The following is a 25,691-nucleotide window of genomic DNA, read 5'->3' as shown; positions in this document are numbered from 1 at the left end:
TAACGGCACAAACCTGCACAAACGGAGCACTAACCATTCAGACTATTTGCTGGATTTTTTGACGTGGGTGGGGTGTCAGCTTCACGCAGGTGTTTTTTAGTTCTTGCGGCTTGCATAAAGCGGTTCCTTTTGTTAGGGTGTCAAGCCGTTCACACGTGTTGAGTGTGTGTGACGACAAGGTGTTAATACGCTGGCATTTTAGTGATGTTTTGAAGCTGTGTGTGAAAAGTGTAGACATGCACATTTGCATGCTTGTAGCCACATATCCCTTACATCTAATAAAGCAGTTGAGCTGCCTTCATTTGCTCGGGTAATTACCTGAAAATGCACGCGTTTTTGGCCCGTCGATGGTAAAAGGGGGTGCGGGGGGAGGATTCTCCCATGTAAATATGCATATGCTCTGATGTGTGAGGACTGGGCTCTGAGAAGAAAATGCTGCTGAAGCAAAAACTAAATCATTTGCCTACAGACATTTTTTGTGACATGCACGCATAAATCCGTTTCCAGCAGACCGGCTGGTGTGGCATACATAAAATATGAGTGATTTCAGAAAGTCCAGAATTCCCATAACGCATAATGAAGCTCGTCTTGAGTACGAGCTCTCCGTGTGATGTACCACACAGAGTTTGAGACGGTTTATACTTCTGTCAGGTCTGTGTAGTTTTGACAATTTACTATTTTCTTTAAGAACTGAAATTAACTGAAATAGTTTGTGGTCTTTCCCAAAAACTAAAGAGAAATCTTACAACCACTAAAATCTGATGCCCAACTCCTTTTTGTGTCACACAGAAGGAAGTCGCGCTCATGTCTTCAGGAGTCTTTGTGTCGTTTTCTTCAGCGGTTCTTGGTGTAGCGCCCCTGCAGGTGAGAGCGTGAACAGATTGCTCAAAGTGTTTGGAGCGTTTGACACAGTGCAGTACGAATGTGAACTGCACCAGCCGGAAAAGTAACAAATGTTGCAGATTTTGGTCCCCAATCGAACTAAAACACCCTTTTAGGTTGAAAGACGCCTTTTGCCATCACGCTAACCTTTAGCTACGTCTTCACATTAAAGTCAAGACTCCTGTGCCTCTTTGAAAAGAGGCACTTTTATTTATTTATTGACAATAAATAAAAGTTGAAAATAGTTGACTGAATCTGCCAGGTACGTTTCTTCGCGGTGTGTGCTTTTGTCTTCATGTAAAAAAGCCTTTAGCGTTACCGACGACAATAACAAAGCTACAGCAGCCAGCCTGCATTGTTAAGACTCCAGGACACACCTGCACACTCGCCTCCTTCTTCTCCTTCAGGGATCTTAATGGGAATCTGACTGGAGGTAAACATGCCATTGCTTAAAGCGGTCCAGCAAACAGTCGGCCTGACAGACCAGTTAATGGGGAGATGAAGGGATATGGTTTAATAAGCAGCGCTGCAGAAAACGCTAGAATATATTCAAACAAGGCAACATTTACCATTGGGTGGGAAATGTCAGATTGTGTTTAAATTGGACTCGCTTTTCCTTTCGGCGTGTTTTGTCTTTAAAGTGTTCCTCGGTTGCAACCCGGTGGATGCGCCAGGGTTTTTATTTTGTTTCATTTTGTCGCCCACATCACTGAGTGGTGAGGTGAGTGTTTCCCGGAGTGGATTGTGGGATTGGGAGCCTAGAAGCGCGACAGTCGCTGAAGGAATCAGGCGGTTGTTGGGACTCAAGGAGCAGCTGCAGTAACAGAAATCAATGTCAGCGCTGTTTTCCTGCCTGCTTTAATCTAAATGAAGCCGTTTCTGTGATAGAATTTGTTTTGCTGTAGTACAACCTTCAGTAAATGACTCAGCTTTTTGAAGCTTTTTTTTTTTTTAGCCTCCTGTCATGACTGCAAGTCTCCCGAGTGCAATAAAAACAAGGCTTTATCTGGCTTAATTCGTTTATTCCTCTTTCCCTCCCCATGCCCACCCACCCGCCACCGTCCCAGTAGATTTTTATCAACTTCAGTTGTTTGCTCGTGCCCCTCTGGTGTGTAGGCTGCCATTATGAATGAGCCCACTGAAGGCCACTCAGTCAGCGTGCTTTCCGAGGCTTTGTACACACAGCTTGCACATTTATTTTATCTCACAAATGGGAGAAAAAAAAGGAAGAAGAAACGTGTCACAATCTCGCACCTTATCCCTTCTTTTCTTTCCTTCTTCTCTACTCAAATCCCCATGGAGACGAGCACTAGAGGCAGAGTGAGCTTTCACAGATTGAAAGAGAAAAGGAAGAGATAAAGACTAAAAAGAGAGCTTTAAGTCCCTTGTTGTTTGAGTGGATAGTGTCAAAATAATCCCTCCTTAGCCGAACATGGCAGTCCCATTTATTGCCTTACCCTGAGCTCATCAGTTGAGTTGGCATTGTCAGGAGGCGAGTGCGTGGCTCTCTTGGTTATTTGTCTGGGTGGAGGGAGGTATTCACACATCTCGGATTAGGAGGCTCTTAATGTTCATCACCTTTCCAGCTGCAGGATAACTGTTTTCCAAGATGGCTTTAGCTCCACGAAGAGGGAGGATTTGCAGTAGAGACTCACCGGTTCTTCACTGGTTGACTTGAATAGGCCACTTTTCAGCTTGACCAGCAGCCGTAACTTGGAGGAACACCATCATAGAAAACACGACATTGTTCACATCGCATGTCGGTAATATTTATGGCCAGATGGACAGACTTTGCATTAATGCTGCATGAATAAATGAAAACCTAATGCAGATTGCATCTGCTGTAAGATGCTGATGCTTCAGGACGATGGGCACAAGTAGTCATTATCCAGTAATGCGTGCAGTGGGAAGTGTTTATCTGAAGTAAATAATGCTTTAAAACACAACTAGCTGGTCAAAGTTTAAAATGTTTCGGCTCCAAAAATGACCAAATTGTCTGTAATGGTTTAAAGCATCGACTGTTTTTACCAAATTTTTTTTTTTAGCCAAATTTTTACCATTCTTGATTTGTGTTCAGGGATCAAACTAAATCTTTTCAAGAGCCACAAATGCCACACCATGTTTAGTATTTTACATTAATACTAAAAACATGAATCTGTTTCAGTCACCTTTGTATTTCAGTGTGGATCTTGTAACTATCTGGTTGGCTGGCGCTCTTTTAATGATGCGTGGACATTGAGAAGAGCGATTAAACCAGACTATTTAAATCTTTAAAGGTTAATAATAAAACTCCAAATTAATCTGGAAGCAGATAGAATCCAGAGGAGGGATAACAGGATAGCAGGAAAGCGTTCGCCTTTTATAGCATGAAGACAAATATGAGCTGCAGTGTTTTTAACAGTTTGGAGGTGAGTGATGCATGCAGCAAACACACAGAGCAGTACAGTAGACATGGCGTAATAAAAAGATGCATCTTTTTTTATAGACCTTTAATTCAGTCGTAGAAAGCCCTGCTGCGTTGGGTCATCATACCTTGACTTCATAACTCGGTTCAGTCCCCGCTCTTTTAGTAAGTATCCGCTTTAGTTTGATGTGCATTTCTTGTACACGCAAAGGTACACCAGAGTATTATGCTCTTAAAAAGTGTTTAACAGACCCCCTGGGGTCTCTGAGCATCACTTTCATGCTCGCTGTGCATCATGTACATCGTACGGAGCCGCTTTGGATAATTAGCAGTTGGATTTCATTCTCTCGTTTTAGCTAATTAGCTCAGCTGTCCGAATACATAAAAACGCCTTTAATTAGACGCTTCTCTCACAAGATGACAAACCCTGCCTTTTTTTTTTTCTCCTAATTTTATTTTAAGTCTATCTGGAGCACAACAAGGCAGATTTTAACTGTAAAATGCACTTTAGCTATAAACATTCAATTTGTGGCTGAAATACTTTACCGTAGAAGTTTCAACTCAAGTTTTTGACATTTGAGATCCTAAGGATAAAAAAAAAAAAGTCAAAACAAAACACGAAGAGCTCCAAACTTTTTTCTCTTTTTCACTCCACAAGAGGATTCCAGAGCAACTCTGCAAGCTCACGGCCAGCGCTATTGGCCGGCGGGTTCATACGAGAACCCTGGGATATGAGGTAGTGCAGAGCAACTTTGCCAATGAGAGGGGAGAGACAGGATGGGTGGGGCACAGAGGAGGGGATAGCGAAAGGAAGTCTTGGCATCACCGCTAAGAACAGGAATTTTATGAGGAGTGAGTGTGTGTTCATGAGGTGGGAGGTAGAGCTTGATGCTTGGGCTGGAGCCAGGAGGACTGCCATAAAATCCAACCTGCTTCTTTCTCCATTTCAGCAGAGACCGTGCTGATTCTGAACCCCCAGAGAGATGCTGTCTCGCTCCGAGGCTTGGAAAGTTAACAGCAGACGCAGGTCTGTGTGCAGAAACTAGTTTGAAAGTGAATAATTAAGACAATACTCCTGTAACTGGTTGAATTGTGGAGGAGGAGGATGTCAGCAGGGGTCAGTATTGATTGTATCTGGCCTTGCCTGTGGTCCGCCATTATATTTATCACATACTACATCTTTCAGATTCACACTTCTCCTTTTTAGCACGCTGCTATTTAGACACCAATTTGTACCGGTGCTTAAGTTAACATCTAGTTCAAATTACGGCGCTCAGCGCTGCTGAATCGTAGCCACCGGTGCTACATTTCAGCAGACAAATAGGCTGGAGGAAGGGGATGCAGTGGATTAGAGATGCATCTTAGCCTGCCAGTCACAGTTTTAGTTGATTCGAATTTCTCTTCAGCAGCTGTAATATTTATAGTCATCCTGCTATGAGCAGCTCTGTATTGGGAGCAGAGGTGATGACGGCACTGTGGAAGAGAACGGTGGTGTTGACGGTTTGAACTAGATTTAGCATCTCACTGTTTGTGATGGGAAAGGTTAGTGTGGCTCGTATCGCAATGGAAAATGTTGGTTCTTCTTGCCTCTAAAATATCCAGCATCTCCAAATCAAGTATGTCCAGAGGAAACAAATCGAAGAGATTTGTTTCCTCCATAGCAACTTTGAATCTATTGAAACTTTCTGCTAACTTCCTGCTGCATCTCTCTTTCGCTCACTCTCGCTGTGTAAAGGGTTAGGGTTCATTTTCAAACACCGCCCCGATGATGAAAATAGTTAACTTTTAGCATTCTGCACGTGAATGTGTGTGTGCATGGTCGTGTGTCCTGTCTGTCTCTGTGTTGCCCTACGACAGACTGGCGACCTGTCCAGGGTGACCCCGCCTCTCGCCTGGAACGTTAGCTGGAGATGGGCACCAGCAACCCTCCTGACCCCACTAAGGGACAAGGGTGTAAGAAAATGGATGGATGGATGGATGGATGAATGGATAGCATTCTGCACTCGCTAACCTCTTCAGAATATTGCTAGTGTGACTTGCGCGGTATTGTGCGTACAACTCACCGAGTTGCGATGCATATTTAAAATTATTAACAAAAATACAATTTAAAGATGTTTTTTTTTTTTTCTGCCACATCTGGGATAAGCAGCTGGGTTTCGCAGTGAAAGGTGAATGATTTTAATTCATTTGGAAGTTTGTCGTTGCATTGCAGTCTGTGTGGTGAGCCGTGGCACACAAAAGTTGTCCTTGGGCTTTAATACTCTGCTGCTCCAGGCACATCGGTGCGAAATGGCAAAGCCACGCGCTTTAATGCAACACTAGCATCTGCTTGCTGACTGATTTAAATTGGGTGCCCTGCACAGGAACCTCTGAAGCTCTTGATCTTCCTTCCCTTAAACTGCAAATGGGACAGTGTTCACACAAACACTGCTATAAACACTTATTATGTCATCTTCATTCTTAGAAAGAGTAACTAGCTTAGGGTAATTCCTTAAAAGTCGTATATTTACCTCCCTCCCCCACAACCACAGTCACACCCTCAATGTTTTTCATACACCTGAGAGTTTTTATTACTGGTTATAAAGACAAAATAAATTCTTTTGTACTCTGGGTTTGTCGATGCATTTATTCTGTTTAACTGTCGACGTTTTTGTGCACGTTCATAATTTTACCGGCGCAGAAACAGAGCTCGAAGCTCCCTGAGGAAAAGGAAAAAAGAAAAGGTGTGAAATGAAGAGAGAGAGCGAGAGAGAGAGAGAGAAGGGGCAAGAAATGTTTGATAGAGAGAAACAAAACACCTCTGCAACCATCTGCCTCTGTGCAAACAGTTGGTTACTACAGCAACGTGTAAAAAGTCATTATCTTTAATTGACTCTGTGGCAGGTTCAGGTGTTTTCAATTGTATCTTGTGTTTTCTACCCCCTCTCTCTCTGTCTCTATCTCTCTTCAGTGACTCACCCGTCTTTGGCAGCAAACCTGCTCTTCATTCTAGCGCTCCTTGTTTTTTCCCCTGTGTCATCCTTTCTCCAAGCTCACTGTGTACCTTTTTTCCCCCCAGCTGCCTCGCAGGACAATTTACGGTCTGTGAGCGTTTCATGCCGTCATCTCCCTCAGTAAGGTTATCCTGCTCCGTGGGGCTCGCGGAGTAACGCCACAGCGACATCAGATTGGCATGAAGCACCGGAAGATCGGTTGATGTCGGGTGTAGTAAGAAGTGATGAAGAGGAAGATTAGCCACCGGTGCTGTTAGCTGTGCTGTAGATGCGTCTGTGGGGAACACGTGGGGTTCGAGGAGTGTGGAAAGTGTCTTGTCTGTACTTTTCTATGAGGGTTATGATCTTGCAGCAACACAAAATACAGAGAAGAGATTGTAGAGTCGTAGAGTCTGTGTGCCATTAACCTACCGCAAGCACTAAGCACTTACCAAAACCTCCTTGTGTTAACTTCCTCCCTCCTCCCACAACAATAAAGCCGGGTTCAGAATGTCTGCTTGTTCACTTTTCAGTCTGCTCCACAGTGAGTCAGCCATTTCTGTACTAGCATGAACTGAAGTAAAACTTCAAAGGTGTTATTTTTCATCCACTACGCGATTCGTCATATAGAGATTTTGCACTGATTTCAGCGAACTAGATCAACTTCTAGCGATGGAGGCTGTGTGGTTGGCGACACTTTAGCATTTCCAACGAACTAAACTCTGTCGTAGCTTCATCCCCGGATATGAATTCTGATTTCTGAGACTAATATATTGGAAAATAAAGACAATCCATTAACTTAGCATGCTAACTGTTTCAATGTTAAATGGCAAAGAACTCCACAAACAGCTAATCACCTCCTCGATCTAAGCTTAAAGATGTTACAAGTGATCAAAAAATAGAGCAAAGAACAGAGCAGCTTGGCTTAATTTTATTTTTTTTAATCGTGTTTTCACCAAGATTGCTTTCATGCACATTTTGAGGAATCACATTAGAAAAATGGAAACCGAATGCTCTCATCCACTAGTGGGTCGGTGCTGCACTAGAGGCACAAATCTCAGAAAGTTTTAAGTCCAACCCTCCAGCAGAAAGCGGAGAAGTGTTGGCCTGGAGTGGCCGGCGAGAGGCTCTCCTGTCTGGGACGGGAATGGTGGAAGATCCCATCCACTGTCGGGTCTGTTGGCAACGTTCCAGTCACATTGTCAAAGAAAATTGCAATTTCACTTCACAGTGAATTATTTTGAAAACTACCGACAGCTTACGGCGGGACTGGCCTACAGACCTGCACCAAAGTTTGGTTCTAAAACAGCTAACTCGCAAAGTAAGTCGAAACAGAATTGGCCAGGTGACGTCTCATCGTCTGAGAATGATTTCGTGCAACAAATGTAATGAATATGTTTGGTATCGCCCATAGACATATCCTAACTTACTCAAGGAAGAAGATTAAGTTCCCTTTAACAATTAATTTTCTCTTCTCTTGTCTGTTCATACTTAAATGTCATCTTTCACTCTCTCTCTCTGTCTCTCACTATCTCTCTCTCTCTCTCTCTTTCTCTCTCTCTCTCTCTCTCTCTCTCTCTCTCTCTCTCTCTCTCTCTCTCTCTCTCTCTCTCTCTCTCTCTCTCTCTCTCTCTCTCTCTCGTAAAATTGAATTGCTTCAATTATGACTTCATTCACTCCTGAATGCCTCTTGGAGTATACCCACTTTAAGCCAACTTCATTTTGCTGCTCTTGTCTTTCTCCTTGTTTTCTTTTTTTCAATTTTGTGACACCCAGATTCTTTAAAGGCTGCATTTACTGGTGGAAAAATGACTTCTTTTCTCAAAACAAAAAATACAATTTAGCTGAGGCATCGACGCAAACTTTAACAAAAACATTTGTAGTTTTACAATCCATTGTTTTGTTTCTCTTCTTCTTCACAATGAGCAATTTGTCGCCCGTCAATAGCTCAATCAGTTGGTAAAGCACAAAAAAAGGTCCAAGTCAATGGGGGGAAAAAATAATTACACATACAAAGCCGGTATTGGGATGTTCTTCCTCCAGTTGTTTGAGACAGAGCTGTGCCTTTAATTACAGAAAGCCTGTCAGAAGCGGCTGGCAGCGCTGTGTCCAGGCATACCTTTTTATTACTGCTGGCTGCTTTATTAGCCTTTCACTGAGCAGAGACGGACAGGCAGCATTGACTGGAGATGCAATTGGAAGTGACGCTTATTGACTAGTTTCTTGTTTTGCTGCTGGCAGGGTGCGATGATGCTTACAAAGATGCTCCCAACCAGGCCTAGCCATTAGCACCTCAGCTCCACACGCAAGAGCGTGATGAGAACGGACCACATACTGGTGGGCATGCACAGTTCCTCAGCAATGACCCTCTTCTGGCATCTTTGGCATTTTTAGTTTTTTCTTCTTTTTTTTTATGGTTGCAGTCGACACTTAGAGAATTTTGTAGAACCCTCTCGACGACGTCTTCTTCTTCTTCTTCTACTTCCCTATCAGCTCACACTCATGCATTTTTGTCATTTTCAGTTTTAATTGGTCTCAGGATTCGCTGGTGCGTGAATATTTCTCTCGGTGGAGACCAGATTAAACCATTCTATTTAAACTTTCACAATTTAAGCAAAGAGCAGATGAGTGAGAGGGCATGTGTACATTGTGAACGTGCTGGATCTTTGTTGGAACATATGGTGTAGGTGTTAGGTGTTAGGTGCTAGTGTGTGTGTGCATGTGAGAGAGCCCCATCTGTCACTTGGTAACAGTTTGGGTTGATCTCTGGTTGATGTAAGATCTCCCTGCAGGCATCTTGTCACATAATTACACTACATACAAAGGCTGCAGGTTATTATTCCAGATGGAAAGAGTTTTGCGGCACTAACCTTATACGCTTAATTTTAATATGGAGCGAGCATTATTGTGGTGCTTTAACATTAATTTCCTCTAATATATGGCAGATGCCAAGCTTCAGATCGTTAATGGTTATGTAGACGGCATTAAACAGACTGTGTTGCTGGCATTAAAGCTAATGATGCTTAATCAAGAACTTATTCTTAGAGGCGTTTCTGAAAGCAGAGAAACACTTTTCCTACTGAGTAGCACAGCATCTCTGAAGCACAGTTGTGATATAGCAATACCATGGAGAGGCCTGTCACAATAGCAAATTTTCCTGGACGGTAAATTGTCCCAGAAGTTATCGCGATAAACGATAATATTGCTGTTTTGAGAATATTTTCAAGTAGTACAACGGTAATGCCATAATAATGCAAGAACACTCTCTCAAAGTTTATTAGACATTAAAATCCAATTAACTTTTAACACTAGAAGACATTTCCAAAATATAAACAAAGCAACAGAAATGACAAATAAAATAAATTATGAAATCTGTCAATAAAATTAACTCACAAAAGGGCTTGTTGAGACTGATGCACCAGACTGAAGACTTTTGTCATCCAGTTTTTGGTCGAAAGAGAAAAGAGAAACGATGAGTCATGCAAATGACAATTATTGAGCTCATTTTAATTTTTCATGCAATTACTTGATTTATTGTTTATAGCGACAGACCTAACTGTGCATCTCTAAAGTCTCTACACGTTAAAATGCCAAGCCTCCTGGACATTTCTCCAAATTAGACAGAAATTAATAATTGAGGCTGCCAACCAGTCAGCAGCAACAGATAAAGAAGTTGCAGGAATTTCCAGCAGGAATTTCCAGCATATTTGACACAAAACATCAGCGGTGCGCCTGGTTTTACTGGCTTCGTAATAAGGAGGCTACGTAAGACGGAGCAGCGTTCTTCGTTTTAGGTGAATGAAGTCGTGAACGGTTCCAGACACCGTCCAGATTCAACCCGTCTGCTAGGAAGCTGAAGAGCAGTGATTTTATTCTTCAGTATCGCAGTGAGTCCGAAGATATTTCCAAACCAATAAAAGACTTTACTGGAAGAAAACTAAAGGTAATTTCCAGAACTGAGTACGCCAGAGTATATTTGAAGTCATCTGAAGAGAGCCGCGGACAAGAAATCTCCTCAAAGATTGATTTGATCAATTTTGCTTGGCAGAATGAGAACTATTACCAAGGTACTGACACGTCATGCTCATAAATTTTTAATAAATAAATTCAAAAAAATATATTTTTCTCCATTTCAACATTGTAGCTTTTGAAGCTTTTTCCCTCTCAAAAGAATTGTATTTCGTTTGCATTTTCTTACTGAATTGCACATGAGATATTGTAAACTTATTTTACTTCGCAATTTAGAAATTTACTGGATCAAACTCAAAAATAAAAAGAGCCTTTTTGCCAGAAGAAAACTTTTTGATAGCTACAACATTTGATTGCACACTAATTATTTTTTCTTTATGTCATCTCATACCATTTTCTTAGCTTCCTTCTCTTTCCACTAGCAGAAAGGAAACAATGCAAAAGATTTGTACGAGCTATGCGGCGCACATTTTAATCATAGAATGGAACAACCAAGTCTGTGAGGACGTTTCAATCAAGACTCTGCTGCGGTTTTCATCTGGCAGTCAGTTTATCTTCCCAGCAGCAGATAAAGTGATGAAAATTAAACTCTGATGGCATCAGAATTGGTTCTAAGTGTGCACAGCTTTCCTGTCTTGTTCACCATCTGGATAACACACCCAGCATGTCTATTAGACACTCACTACAGCTAAGGATGAGTGCTTTTGTGGAAATGGGTTAATAACGACGATTTAATTGAATGTAATGGCAGCATGTGACCCGCTATTGAGATTTGACTTTGGATGGACGGCGCTTTCGATTGCCTGTGCAAAACCGAAGTTCTGGGGAGGAAGTGCAACTCACACATATTCAACACTTAGTTACTGTTACAGGTGTATTTTAAGGATTTTTCATTATTATTGTTAATAAATATATTTTTCTTTCAGATTAATCAGATTTTCTAAAAAAAATCTGGTTACTTCCATCAGAAGATAAACAAAAAATGAGCCATTTTCGGGTGCTTTAGCAAGATAACGTGAATCAACAACATTTAGCAAAATCAGCAGAGGTATAGCTCACCAGCCACTAAGTTGGCCTTCTACTGTAACCACAAATCCCAAAAATAGTTTAACAAAAACCCACAGGCTGACTTTGCACAATCTCTGGATTGCACAAAGTCCTGGGTCCGTTTTTCTGGACTGGTCAATAATCCCACTCTCTGTACGATCCAACCTTGTGAAATGGTTTAAGACTAAGTCCTTTTCTATTTGCAAGCAGGAGCAGCACAAAGAATTAATGGTGCCAAAAAGAAAAGATTAATTTATTTTGAGACTCTTAAAACGTCTTTCTTTTACCACAGTGTCAATAACTGTGGACAGCATTATTTGTCGGGGCCTTCAAAACTTTTTTCAAAACATTCCTTAGAAATCTTTTTCATCAAATGGAAATTTAGTTCACTGGCTACAAAGGGATGGAAATGGCGACCGGCAATACGCGGGCAGAGTACGGAGTTTAAATGATACTGAAATAGACTGCTGCACCCCGTCTGCCTCACTGTTCAATGTGTTGTACCATCAGCAGTACGGTTCTGCACACCTTTGTGTAATGCCTGGCATTTATCTTGAACCAGTCGGCTCATTGTCCTCTGGAGACGAATCTGTAAGAGATACTTGTATGGGAAAAATCCCTCACGCATAGTTAGGAAGTGCACCTAGTAAAGTAACCAGTGAGTTTATGTTAAATAAAACAACGTGTTCTTAAACTGGTGCCATGATATTATCACACCAGGACAGTGAGGATGCAATGGAAAACTGATATGCTGTCAAATCAGGTCAACAAGCAATCAAAACTGGACTGAGAGTCGGTAGGAATATTGCGAGCAATGGTGAAACCCTCACCTGTGCAGAATACCACTATACGACCCCGAAAGCGCTGGCTGTGCAGGATTTCTCCGTGTGCATTACTCCAGCTTGTCCCCTGTGCACCTTTTAATACAACCCATGTGAGGGTGTTTGGCAGATTTGCATGTACCTGTGTGTCATATAACCGTTTGTTTGTGCTGTTGTATCGGATTTTTGCTCCAGGGACGGGAAAGCCACACGGGCTGGTTGAACGTGTGTATACAGTTGTGCTGATGTAGACAAGCCTAGCAGCACAGATCACATGTATGCAAATATCACCAGCAGACTGTCTTGTTGCTCCGACAGGAGCCTTGCTGCAAGGTTGGATATTAACGCAGCAGGAGGAGACAGAGAAGCACGGCAGCGACGTGCGCAGACAAAGATGGAAAGAAACGACGGCCGGTGGCATTGAAAGAAAGGAGGAGAAAGACAGCTCATGCCTGGCAGAGGGAATTAAGAAGTAGGGAGAGAGAGAGAGAGAGAGGGTCCACAGATGAGCTTTTGTGCCAGAGGAAAGCACAGGCTTGTCTTTCTTTCTGAACATGCAAGACAACAGTTGCAGTTGTTTATATAGCATGGCCTGATGAACTGGTAAAGCCGGAGCAAGTGTTTTCATGTACAGCACTATATCTTCACAGATGGTGAAGGTTGCTACTGAAAACTCCTCGTCTTTAGGTCAGATTTTTGTCGTCTCTTTGGTAAGTCTACAAATCGAGCTGGCGTAGAAAAGGAAAAATGGAAAAATACTTCCAGCTATCAAAATTTGTGTGCTTCTGTCGCAGTTTCCAGAGATCCAGTCAGTTTCACTTGAATTCCTGTCAGATTGGGGAGAAGTGGCCTTTTAACAAGAAGCTACCACATCATGAATGCTTGTGCACCTCAGCCATGTGTTGGTGCCTGATTTCAACATGGATTTTTCTTCTTTTTTTTTAGCAGTAGTTTGAATATATAATGCACATCATCGTTCATATTTCTAGCACGCGATATTGAACCGTCCTGTCAGAAACGTGTTCTGCTGTATTTTCTTGTTCTTTTTTCACTGTTTAAGCTCTCCACAAAGTCTATCCTTTCTCTCAGAATAGCTTTGTTATTTATCTTAAACTTTGCCCTTTTAGTTTTAGTCTTTGTGAAATACGGATAGGATTATGAATACAGTTTTATCTGCAATGTCGGTTTTATATCTTGCTATTTCGGTGTGAGTTTATTTCTTGCTGACCTGCTTGTATTTTTTTGTGCTGCTATCCTGTATTTTTCCTTGCTCTCTATTCCTAGACTTCTCTTGTTGGTTGGGGGTGCCGAGCCTTTGAATCTGCAGACCTTGTCAAAGGAAACTGGACATGCAGCTGGGGGTATGGTGCAGTGCTAGATCTCTGTGCTGACTTAAAGCCACAGTGGATATAAAAAGTCTACGTTCCCCTGTTAAAATGCCTTGTTCAGCTGTTCCAATAGACGTTCCTTGACATTTTCTCGGTTGCATCTAACGGCAAAAGTCACAGAGCGATTCTAAAGCATCAGAAATGTCTCATTGTCACAATGTATAAGTCTGGAGAACGATAGCAGAATAACTTCTAACAGACTGCAAAAACAGTATGTATGAAACAGGTGCAAGAGAGAGGGTAAACATTTGGAGTTTGTTTCTGTGGAAAGGATTCTTGTTCACATCAGTATTGCAAATTTGCACCACAAATCGGTAGCCATAGCGATGTTTTTTCTCTTTTTTTTTGGTGAGCGTTTCTTCCCATTGCTTTCTCATCATTCTCATCAGCCTCAGCTGCACTTCTAGACTCTCCAAATGGAAAGATGTAAATAACATCAACTAATCTACAGCCTGTCTATAATCACAGTAAGCAGCTCAATAGAAAATGGGATAACAGGTTGATTGGAGATTAGAATATTTTTACTCATTTTCATTTTATATCTATTTACTTTTATTTCAAACATTGTGTTTAGACAAGCATCTATACCCACAATAATGACTAAGTTACATGATGTCGCATTACCTTATTTGCACAGAAATATAAAACACAAATTAAGATGTTTGTTTATTTTTAAGAGAACCAACATTTATTCTTACTGCTGCTAAAATAACACAAGCCACTACTTATTGTAATAAGGCATACTTTCTAGTTATTGTAATATATTTGAAAAATAAAAAACTGCTCAATATCATACATTTGAAGTGCTTTGTGCAACATATGGCACCTTTTGTCTCTGTGTTCTTTATGTAGTAGCACAAACTGATATCTGTAAAATTATTCAGACTAATATCTCAGGTAGAGGCAACATGTGCATGGAAAAATAAAGCAGGCCTCTTCCAGCGAGCAGGCCGGCGGTGTTCAGCAACAAGTGGGGGAAGGGAAAGTGCTGTATTACTTTATGCTGCATATAACTAGAAAAGAAAACTCCCTGTTGCATTTTCTCTTGCTTCTCATGAAACTGCCTAAACTGCAGAAATGATTGCGAGGTGTTTGTGTGTGTGTGTTTTTTAAGCCATTATTCTTTAAAAACCTCAGGACACATTTGATATTGATAACTAGTCCATGCCTAATTTTGTGCAGTCCATGTGATTTTGGCTTCCCTGGAGTTCTGGTCACATTTCGGTATAAAAACGTCACGGTGTGACATGCTCGTGTGGTTTGTTTGCTTTATTTCATTTGCCCGGCCACATGCGAAACGCGTTAGCAGCCGTTTGATTTTTAGTGTTTATTTTTCTTCTCCTGATGAGTTTTTACAAGAAATGGAAATGGGGGAGGAAATTTGTGTTTCCTGTTTGGTGAGTGGCGTTGTAGATGTGCGGCATTTGCGGAAAAGATAAATAACTGAAGGGACTGCGCTCCTCTGCAGAGGACTGCTGCAAGTTGTTTCTGTGTAACCAACATGTCTTCACTCTTTTAGAGTCCAAGTTGTGTTTTTCATCCCCTCTTTATTTTTCTGTTCGTCTGCTCGTCCAGTGGGAGATCACTGGAAGTGGAATCAGTTTAAAAGAAAAAAACAACTCCCACCTAGCCAGAGCCCCAATGTCTCGCTTAGGACCCTCGTGTCTTACTAATGGACTGCAAGTCTCCAGAGAGAAGGGGGGGAAAGGGGCATGCAAGTAGAGATGAGTAAGAATGGAGCATTGGGGGGGGGCTTAAACATGGGGATGGGAAATCCATATGATGAGGATAATGTTTGAAAAATAATAAGGGGGAGCAGAATGGATGTATAATTGACTAAGGACTTACGTCATGCAGTGGGGGAGGTGTTTGTGGTTTTTTTTTTAACACAAAGAGGGCTGGTTACTCTTGTATCTCACTAGGAATAAAGGGAGATTTTCTTCCTACGCCGACGTCATTAATACTCTGGATTCCTACCGGGACCTTTTGTTTTTGTACAAAAAATTTTTGCAACAAAATATGACACTTTTCTGGCATAAAGTGTGCAGAAAAACTCTTGTCTATGGAGCTAAATTTGACTCAGAAAGATTTACAAAGCATTCAACAAGATCTGTATGTGTACAACATAATTCACAAATGTGAATAAAACGACGCATAAATCCGTATCTCAATGTTCACATACATGTAAGCAGAATCTCAAATTTATGCTTTTCAAGCGGCAGAAGCAGTAATGCACTACGCGTGCACGAATCGCAAACTGCGGACGGATCATCCTGCCCATGCTTTCACCTTTTGAGACTTTCATCCTGCACGAGATGATGCGTTCAAGGCTGGTAAAAAGCTGGGATATCTGAGAATTAGAATTGCAATGCTGCGTTCAAGAGAGAATTGACAGAATTCATGTTTATGTAAACTTTCTGTTACTTTTGCAAGGATTATTTTCAGAGGCATAACATAAATATGTCCAAGTATGACTTCTAGCAATGGATGACTGCCCAAACCAATGGCCTCAGTCCTATTTTTAATACACTGACCTGTGTTTGTTATTTAAGACACTACTAGCTTCCTTTTGAACCACTATACTTGGGTTTTCTTTTCCTTTGATATCTGACTCTCTCATTCAGTCCACTGTCAGAGCAACACAATAAAAGCTCAAAATCAAGCCTGCCCCTGACGCCAACCTTCTGTGCAACGCACCTTCGGTATCTCTTAAGACTCTGTAATAAAAGGAATTCAGCTACCCCACCACGGCTGCCTGTTCTCTCCTGACGGGCAGTGAAAACAGTCTCTTTTCCTGCTGCCCTTTGTAGCACGTGTAATGATGAACTTCACGCCCTGCCACCCAGGCGTTAGCTCCAGGCTGCACTCAAACACCCCACAGATGCATTCTGTCTTCCTTGGCTACTCTTATCCTTGAGAAAGCCAATGACCTAGAAAGGAGCTTCGATGATAGGCTCAGACTGCGATTTACCCGTTTGAAACAGACTGTTTTGTAAAACCGTGGTAGGGGAAAGGCTAGACTGAAATCAGGTGGGGCATTTGGCCTGCAGTATAACGTTCACCGTTCGACAAATGCTGGCTGATGCGAACTCATCGAGCGCTTTGCCACACCCTGCCCATCTTCCCTCAGGGGAACTCCGGTACGCAGCTCGCCTGACCCAGACCACCGACCTCTCTCCCCTTCCTCCATATCCATTCTTCTCCATACCCCCATCCTCTCGGGGTTTGCCCTGACTTCCCCACCCTGTGTTGACTTTACCAGTGCTTTCCTCTCTTTCCTGCAGTTCTTCCTCTTTCCTCTCCCCGTCTCTCTTTCTCCTTTTGTGCTTGCCTCTGACATGTTTCACAGTCAGAGGCAGACTTGGAGTCCCAATCTGTCCCTGCCTCCTCTCCTCTACACTCCAAGGCCTGAAGACACCGGTATGTGGCTGCACATCCGTGCCAGACACCAGACTTCAGGGCGAACTGTGAGACAGTTTGCTTGGATGTGACAGGACTGCTGCATTAGCTAAGCACATTCTGTGTCATTTTTATGAGGAGGAGAATGTTTTTCCCAGACGAATTAGTCTGTGAAATGCTGCACTCAGACTTCCAGTGGCTATTCTGTTGAATAAAGCCGTCTAATACAGCCGTCGTGTCCTTTTATATTCTCTGATTCCATCCATTTAGCTCCGCTGTGGCATTTAATGAGGCATTTCATATCCTTTTATTATTTGTCGCTGATGTATTCTAAACCATTGAGTCCTCACATCACTTATGATTGAATTCTGTCCTGAAGGCTGCCTGTTGATAACTTTCCTTGGCGTAAACCGTGAAGGAAATGGATAGTTAGGCAGAGACGCAGTTGGTTTGAGTGCTTGGAAATGTTTTAATTAGGAAGAGTCTCACAGCAATACAATCTATTGTATATATTAACCTAACACAACCTTGTCCATGTGTAATGTGACTTATATTGTGAGTCGTTCAAGGGAAAATAAACAAACGCGTGAAGAAAAGCTGTTATAATCTGCTTTAATTTTCATAAATGCATATTTCTAAGACTGACACTTTGTTGAAACTCTTTGCACATCTTCCATCAGTCGGTAAAATGCAATGAAGTTCAGTTTCCCCCACAAAAGCACCAGTCAATAGAAGATACAAAAAAATCCACAATATTGCTACAGAACAGTGAGGACAGCAAAAAAATAATAGATATGGGACGACTGTCTTCACAAAAATTAGCCATTTTTCCAAACTTAATGAAAAGATGTGACTAAAACCTCGAGGCTGCAGAGAGGCTGAAGGTATCACTGAGGGAATTACTGCTTGTTTTCTCCATGTTGTTGCATTAGTAGGTTTCCAACGCACAAAATGTCCCAAACAGGGAGACGGACACACTGTGAAATATCCAGATAAAACACAAATAAAATTTACAAGATTATCATCACCATTTTTTACCCACATGTTGGGGGTAATGCTACAATCTGGGGTGGCTTTTTGTCAGACGGAGCTGTGGTTTTTGTGAAGGTGGCTTTAATAATTCCTTATAGTTTCTGTTTTGGCCAAAAGAGAGAAGAAAAGATTTTAATTTCCAAGCAGTCAAAGATTACACCCAAATCCCCCCGCCCCCCCCAAAAAATAAATAAATGTAATCTGAGAGTTAAAGCATGAAAATGATCCAGGACTGAGTTTGATGGAAAATTCTTGATCTAGAGAATGTTTGCTTTGTAGATTTGGCAAATATTGTCCAGGCAAGATAAGTGACCGGACAATATTAGCAGGCTAAATTCATGCCCTGTTAAGATGGTAGACCATATTCAAAGGTCATATTTTTCTTTAGTATAAGTTGTGTCGAGGCCATCTGCTTTGTAATGTGAACAAGTCTGGGTCAGGACTCAGGTGCACTTTTAAGCTGCTGATGCCAGCGCTGGATTCTGTGATGTTATTTCACGCTCTGGATGGAAACGAATAAAGAGCAGAGGCTGGAGTGCTTTAAAAAGAAAACTTCCAGCTTTGAACCGTGATAAGCACCTGTTCAAATTGGATTCAAAAAAGGAATATACAGAATATTCAGCTGGCGAGTTACAGTAGGTCTCTCGCTGTTTGATCTCCTCCTGTAGAGCATTTCTTGCTTCGGTTACTTTCATTGTTTTCCCATCTGCATTGGATGTGTTGGATTTTGAAGTTCATCTTTGCACATTCACAATGTTCTTACTGTTTGACTAACGGTAAGAACATTTAGTTTTTTTTTTTTATCTGTGTTGCCTTTTATAAGTAATGTTAGTTTTCATGTTACGTTGATTGGTGGGGTTTCATGGCTGCCTTACAGCTAAGGAAAATTTTTAATTGTTCCCTTAATGGAGAGTCTGTCAATTAACTTAATCCCCCAACCTTAACGCTTAATTTCTTTTTAGATATGATCTATAATAAATTTTCCTCAGCGTTCCCTCCCATCAGGCGTCTGTGTACAGTCCTGCTAATATATGCCTTTTCTTGCTTGCCATACATCAGTTTACTTACTCAAATTGAGATAAATATGTTATTCAGCTCTGATCTATTGGATGAGAAACATGGGAAAACATGTTTTTGATGAAGACATGTGAACCGATAGGCAATGCTGCCTTTTAAAATGCAGATGGCTCTCCCTAGTTGGCCAATTAGTAACTTTAGCACTGGAACACTTATCTGCTTTCATCTTCTTGTGTGTGTGTGTGTGTCTTTCATTTTGGGGTGCAGGCAGCTTAGTTTGCCTGTTTCCACAAGTGTGTAGGGGCCTTTGTGCACATTCATGTCTGTCTGCTGCAAGAGTACTAAATACATTTACTGATTCACCTTGTACTATGCTATACTGATTCACTGGCAGGGAGATGGCCAACCATGCTGTTCGTTGTCTCCTAACACACAAACACAGCTAGCTGATCAACTTCCTAGTATCCATTCGGATTGTGGGAATTTGTCAGAGGAGAAATGTAGGCAAGTAGTATAAAATGTCAACTGTCTGCAGGTCAGGGCAAACGGGGCCTGCACAGTTCACAGAAAACGCAACAGTATGACTCAGTATGTTTCACCACTGTTCACCCAAAACTGCTTAAGAATTAAAAAAAGAGGGGGTGGGAGCGAAAGGAGAAAATTAGCTGAAACAGTTCAAGAGGAAGTTGTGGATAAAAGAGAAATAGGTCCCATCACTGGTTTGGTAGCATTTTAGATATTTAAAGCAAACTCTGAATCGGTCATTTTTGATATCAACCGATATAAAATGTTTATATTGTGACACTTTTTTCAGCCATATCATCCAGGCTTTTGAGAAAGCCCTCCAGTCTGTGGAGTTTAAAAAAAAAAAACTGGTGGGAAAGTGTGTTTCACTGGACTAAAGCTTGGCAAAGTACCGTGCTGCATTCCACCAGCTTTGCCACTGACCTCAATCTTTTCAGGAAACATTTACAGAGAAAATAGGATCAGAGATTAAACATTAATATCAGAATTTAGGCACATAATGGGAATTTAAATGAGACACACACTGGATTGCCAATAATGAATGTTCTTGATTTTTGCTTTATGGAGACTAAGTTTATGTATTTCTTTTGTCTTTCTTCATATCTTGCAGATCATGACCAGAGTTCACTGAGCTCCATTTTGCATGGAAACCCTGCTTCCCTGGCAGCCCCCTCCTCTCCCTAAAGCTTGCAGCCAGCATGGCAGGATGAGCTTCTGCCAGCGATGATGATGGCTAAAAAACAAGATGCCCGGGCTCCCATCTACAATCTGGTCGTGGTGGGGTTGTCTGGCACAGAAAAGGAAAAAGGCCAGTGTGGCGTGGGCAAGTCCTGCCTGTGCAACCGCTTTGTTAGGCCGAGTGCGGATGACTTCTACCTGGATCACACCTCCGTTTTGAGCACCAGTGACTTTGGAGGCCGTGTGGTGAATAACGACCACTTTCTATACTGGGGAGAAGCTGGTAGGACGATAGAAGAGGGGCAAGAGTACCGCATGAATGTGGTGGAGCAGACAGAGTTTATTGATGACCAGACATTCCAGCCACACCGTAGCACGGCACTCCAGCCTTACATCAAGAGGGCAGCTTCCACCAAGCTGGCTTCAGCTGAAAAGCTCATGTACTTTTGCACAGATCAGTTGGGCCTAGAGCAGGACTTTGAGCAAAAGCAAATGCCTGAAGGCAAGCTTATGGTGGACGGCTTCTTACTCAGTGTTGATGTCAGCAGGGGTATGAACCGTAGCTTTGAGGATCAGATGAAGTTTGTTGGCAATCTGTATAATCAACTAGCCAAAACGAAGAAGCCAGTGGTATTGGCTCTCACCAAATGTGATGAAGGAGTTGAGCGCTACATTAAAGACTCTCATGCTTTTGCCCTTGCCAAGAAGAACCTACAGGTGGTTGAAACTTCAGCCCGCTCTAATGTGAATGTTGACCTGGCATTCCTTACTCTGGTTCAGCTCATAGATAAGAGCAGGGGAAAGCCTAAGATTATACCATACTTTGAGGCTCTGAAACAGCAGAGCCAACAGATCGCCTTAGCAAAAGACCGATATGAGTGGCTGGTCACCCGAATTGCGAACAACCACAACGAAACATGGCCCATCGTCAGTTGTCGCATGCAGACGGCTCCTGAGTACAAGGACTATGTTTTCCTCGAGGGAACGCCGAAGGCCAAGAAGCTTTTCCAACAGCATGTCCACAGACTAAAACAAGAGCACATAGAGAAACGCAGGAAGGCCTATCTAAATACTCTCCCACAGGCCCTATCTGTGCTAATACCAGAATTGGATGAGATAGACCACTTGAGCTGGTCTGGAGTTCAGAAGGTCTTGGAGACAAAGAGAGATTTCTCTCAGTGGTTTGTAGTTTTGGATGACACACCTTGGGAGACGACACCGCACATCGATAAAATGGATGACGATCGAATCCCCCAGGACCTGCTGGAGACCCCCGCAGCTGAAACCATTTATGAAACCCACTTGGATCAGTTAAGGAAGGAGCGCAAACGGGCCGAGATGAGATGGGAGTTCAAAGAAAAGCTAAGTGTTTCTCCTTTCATCACACCAGGGAAACCGTGGGAAGAGGCTCGGAGTTTCATCATGAATGAGGATTTCTACCAGTGGCTGGATGAGGCTGAATATTTAGACATCTACAACAAACATCAGAAGGAAATCATTGACCGGGCCAAAGAAGACTTTCAGGAACTGCTTCTTGAATACTCTGAGCTCTTTTATGAGTTAGAAGTGGATGCAAAACCAAGTAAAGAGAAAATGGGAGCCATTCAGGAGGTGTTAGGTGAGGAGCAGCGATTCAAAGCACTACAAAAGCTACAAGCAGAAAGGGATGCTCTAGTACTGAAACACATACACTTTGTTTACCATCCTACAAAGGACACTTGCCCCAACAGCCCCCACTGTGTTGACAGTAAAATTGAGCAGATTCTGGCTTCCAGATTTCCTACCAGATATGCATCGTCAGATAGTGCTAGACTGGAAGGTGGAAGGGCGGAACGGATTAATCTGGTAATCCTAGGGAAAGACGGACTAGCCAGAGAAATGGCTAACGAGATCAGGGCATTATGTACTAGTGATGACAGGTATGTAGTAGATGGCAAGATATACGAGTTAACCCTTCGTCCTATAGAAGGCAACGTACGTCTGCCCGTCAACTCATTCCACACACCTACCTTCACACCACACGGATGCCTTTGTTTGTACAATTCAAAGGAATCCCTCTCGTATGTTGTTGAGAGTTTAGAAAAGCTTAGAGAGTCAACCATAGGCAGAAGAGAAAGGGAAAACAGCTTAGCTCAACTCCCACTGTCCCTACTTCTGGTCACTAAGCGTGGTGTTGGTTCCATTGGGGATATCGGAGGAGAAACAGCTCAGACTCTAATACAACAAGGGCAGCAGGTAGCTGCAAAGCTACAATGCACCTACCTAGACCCAGCCTCCCCAGGTAAAGGTTATGGGCGCAATGTCAGTGAGAAACAGCTTAACCAGATGCTGAGAGGCCTCTTAGAAACTCGGAGAAACATTGGGACCGGCTCCCCTACATTACCTCCTTTGTCCTCTGCTTACAGAGATTCTCAGTCTCAGCAAGGCAATGAGGCAGACCTCCGAATAGTTATGTGCCTGATGTGTGGGGACACATACGATTTAGATCAACTACTGGCACCTTTCCTTTTGCCCCAGCATTGTCGTCCTACATCAAGCCACAGCAGCGGCACGTCTGTTCTCTTGGATCTTGTCATTGGGGGTCATAGACAGAACGTTGAACTGTCTTTGCTCTCTTTCCACTCCTCGTTTTCCCTCCGAAAGACAGGCCTGGTCCACGGCTACATTGCAGTTTACTCTGCCCGCCGTAAAGCCTCCATGGAGACGTTGTGTGCTTTCCTTTGTGAGGTCCAGGACATTGTCCCGGTCCAGTTGCTAGCAGTAGGGGAGAGTCAGATGGAGTTGTCAGACTCTGATTCAGCTAAGGAGCAAATCTGTCAGGGAGAGGATCTGGCCCATGAAATTGGTGCCAGATTTAGCACAATAATATGTGGACATGGTGGGGTAGTGGGAGGACTTCATAAGATAGACCTTTTCCACTCCTTCTTACAGGAGGTGATGGAGAAGCGCACTGTTGTTGAGGCCGCACACATGTACGATAATACAGCCGAGGCATGTACCAATGAGAGCTGCGGGTCCCCCAGTCCAGTTCACATCCATGTTGACTCAGAGGATGATATTGACCCATCGCCACCTTACCCTACACTTAGGGAGGGTGGTAGTCTAAGTTCCCACCTGGGAAGTTTCAAGCTGCCAGACCTGGAATCGAGTGATACATTTTCTGTCATTTCTGATATCGGTACATTTGAAAGCAAGCTAAATAACAAGGTGCCTCCACAAGTGAAGCCCAAGCCTGTGCGTAAAGTAAGTCTCGGACCCTACGTTGATCAGCAAGGCACCTCTAACAGACCCGTCTTGCCCCAAACTGTCACCTGGGCTCCAGGGAGCGACGGAGGCTACGACCCCTCGGACTACGCAGAGCCTATGGATGCCGTGTGCAAACCTCGACCTAGTGAAGAGGAGAATATTTACTCTGTCCCCATTGATAGCACACAAGGCAAGATTGTCACCATCCGCAACGCCAACAAAGGTCACGCCAATGGAAGTGCTGCAGGCAACGGTTCTGACAGCGAAGCTGACAGCAGCTCACTGGAGCGCAGGAGAAAACTGTCCGTTTTTGGTGAAAAGCCTAAGCTTTACAGAGACAGGTCCCAACGGCTTGGAAAATTCAGCAGTTTTAGGACAAGCTTCTCTCTTGGCAGTGATGATGAGACCAGTGGTCCGCCAAAGACAAGCCAGGACGATGGAGGACCTCAGAAGGACAACTCCATAGATGAGAGCGATGATCACAAAACAATAAAGATTCTCCGGGGTCTCCGCAGAAATACTAAGGTTAGTAACTGTGCAACAAAGTGTTGTATGAGTAAATATGATTATATATTCAACCAATGGGAAGTGCGTTCATTATCCCAGTAAATTTAAAAATGTTTTAAGAAAGAGTTCTTATATTTGAGCAACCTGGTACAACATTAATTTTAAGCAGACCTATCAATCTTGTGTCGTGGTTAAATTTAGAGTAGATAATTTGGAAAGTATAAACATTTGCTTTCCTCACGTACACAGGAAAGCAGAAAATCACCCCATCGTAATAATTTTTTGGCTAAGACCCAGTACTGTTTGCTCTGGTGGGTAATTGTTTGTTATTGAAGTTAGGAAAAAGTAGGGTTTAGAAACATCTCTCTGCTGTTTTAAAACTGAATCCAGAGCAAACATGTCATGCTGTGGGGACTTCTCTGAAAGCATGCCTGCACGCCATATTAGTTTCTTGACCACTCAGTGGGAGTCCCCTAAACTAGCCAGATCATCAGTGGGAAATAAATCTGACAGAATACTGCTTCATACCAGAATCCAAAATGTCTTAACGAGTGGCAACAGAGCCCCATTTGTTTTGTTTTGTGCATTTGTGTCCAATGCGTACGGTCAGCATTGACCATACGCGGTCCATGATTTAAAAAAAATAAATAAATCATGAAATCACATGAAAAGCGAGAATAAGATCTCAGCATGGAAGGCTTTTTTTTTATTATTCCCAAAATTAAAACCTTTCTAGTGGGAAAAATAATGTTCATGTTTTCACTATGCAATGTGCCTCTTGGCATGAATCTCACTCTAGATGTGGGTAACAAACCAAATGGTTCACACACAAATAAATCGGCTCCAATAAGTCCTTAAATAAAGTTGTGTGAAATGATGTGTAATTACTTTGAACACATTCACTAAAGTTGAAGTATCTTGTCAAAGTAAGAGCTTCTAAATTTCTCTAGCAGACAGAAAAGCATGCGTTACTCAGGTGTGACTTTAAACACCACAGATTCATTCCTGGGGTTTCATCCATGCTCTTTGATCTTCAGATGTTTCCATAGATTTTCATTTATATTCAAGTCCAGTTTGCTATTCTAGTAGCTTTGTATTCTTTCTCTGATGCCAGTTGAAGGTTGATTATAAGCTTTATAAGTTGATTCTTTCACAGTACGTTGGTAATAAGTGACTAAACCCACTGATATTATTTTGCACAGGATTGCTTCCTAAACATTGTCAGATTCCACTTATTTTCTTGGCTTTCTATGCTTTTCGCAGGTTATTTTCTTCATTTGTTCAGTCCCCATTTTCTATATCATTCCACTTTATCACACATAATTTCTGGACTTATTCATTTACATTTCCAGGCATGGATTACTTGGGTTGCCACTGACAAAGTTAGTTTCATCTTAATGGGACCCGAATATAATAGCGCTCTCTGTTGCATAATTTGCTAAATTCCACAGTTACTTTTTTCCTACCCTACATGTTTTTATTCACAAAGTTGCTATCAAACTAGAGGCTGTGATGGACACCAGTGCTATTTTCTTAGCTGAGGCATCACTGCTTACTGTTCACTTTTTGTTGTCACTGCAGAGTAGTATATGCCAAAGCCTGTCAGCTTTCTTTAAAGACTCACGATTCATCCCGGCGACAGTTTGGCTTTTTTACTTCCTTCCTTTCATTATTTGCCGCTCTGTTTGTTTGTCTTTGCATCTCGCTGATTCATACATTCTGCTTCTCACATTCTCATCATACTGATTGTCTGTTCATTTCACGCCTCCTTTTTGCTTCGCTTGTCTTCACGGCTTATTTTTAA

At 42.4% G+C, this 25,691-nt stretch overlaps 1 protein-coding gene across 1 annotated transcript in view; it reads left to right on the top strand.

The window, feature by feature from the left end:
- arhgap35a (Rho GTPase activating protein 35a) overlaps positions 1-25,691 on the top strand; it is a 76,020-nt gene that overhangs the window by 29,487 nt on the left and 20,842 nt on the right. Inside the window, exon 2 of the mRNA XM_008425740.2 lies at positions 20,067-23,905. Within this exon, the coding sequence (XP_008423962.1) occupies positions 20,180-23,905 (3,726 nt within the window). The 5' untranslated portion in view covers positions 20,067-20,179. The remainder of the gene's footprint in view (positions 1-20,066; positions 23,906-25,691) is intronic.

This window comes from Poecilia reticulata, linkage group LG13, assembly GCF_000633615.1.
Source record: "Poecilia reticulata strain Guanapo linkage group LG13, Guppy_female_1.0+MT, whole genome shotgun sequence".
NCBI classification, from domain to species: domain Eukaryota; kingdom Metazoa; phylum Chordata; class Actinopteri; order Cyprinodontiformes; family Poeciliidae; genus Poecilia; species Poecilia reticulata.
This window is presented reverse-complemented; position numbering and strand designations above follow the sequence as displayed.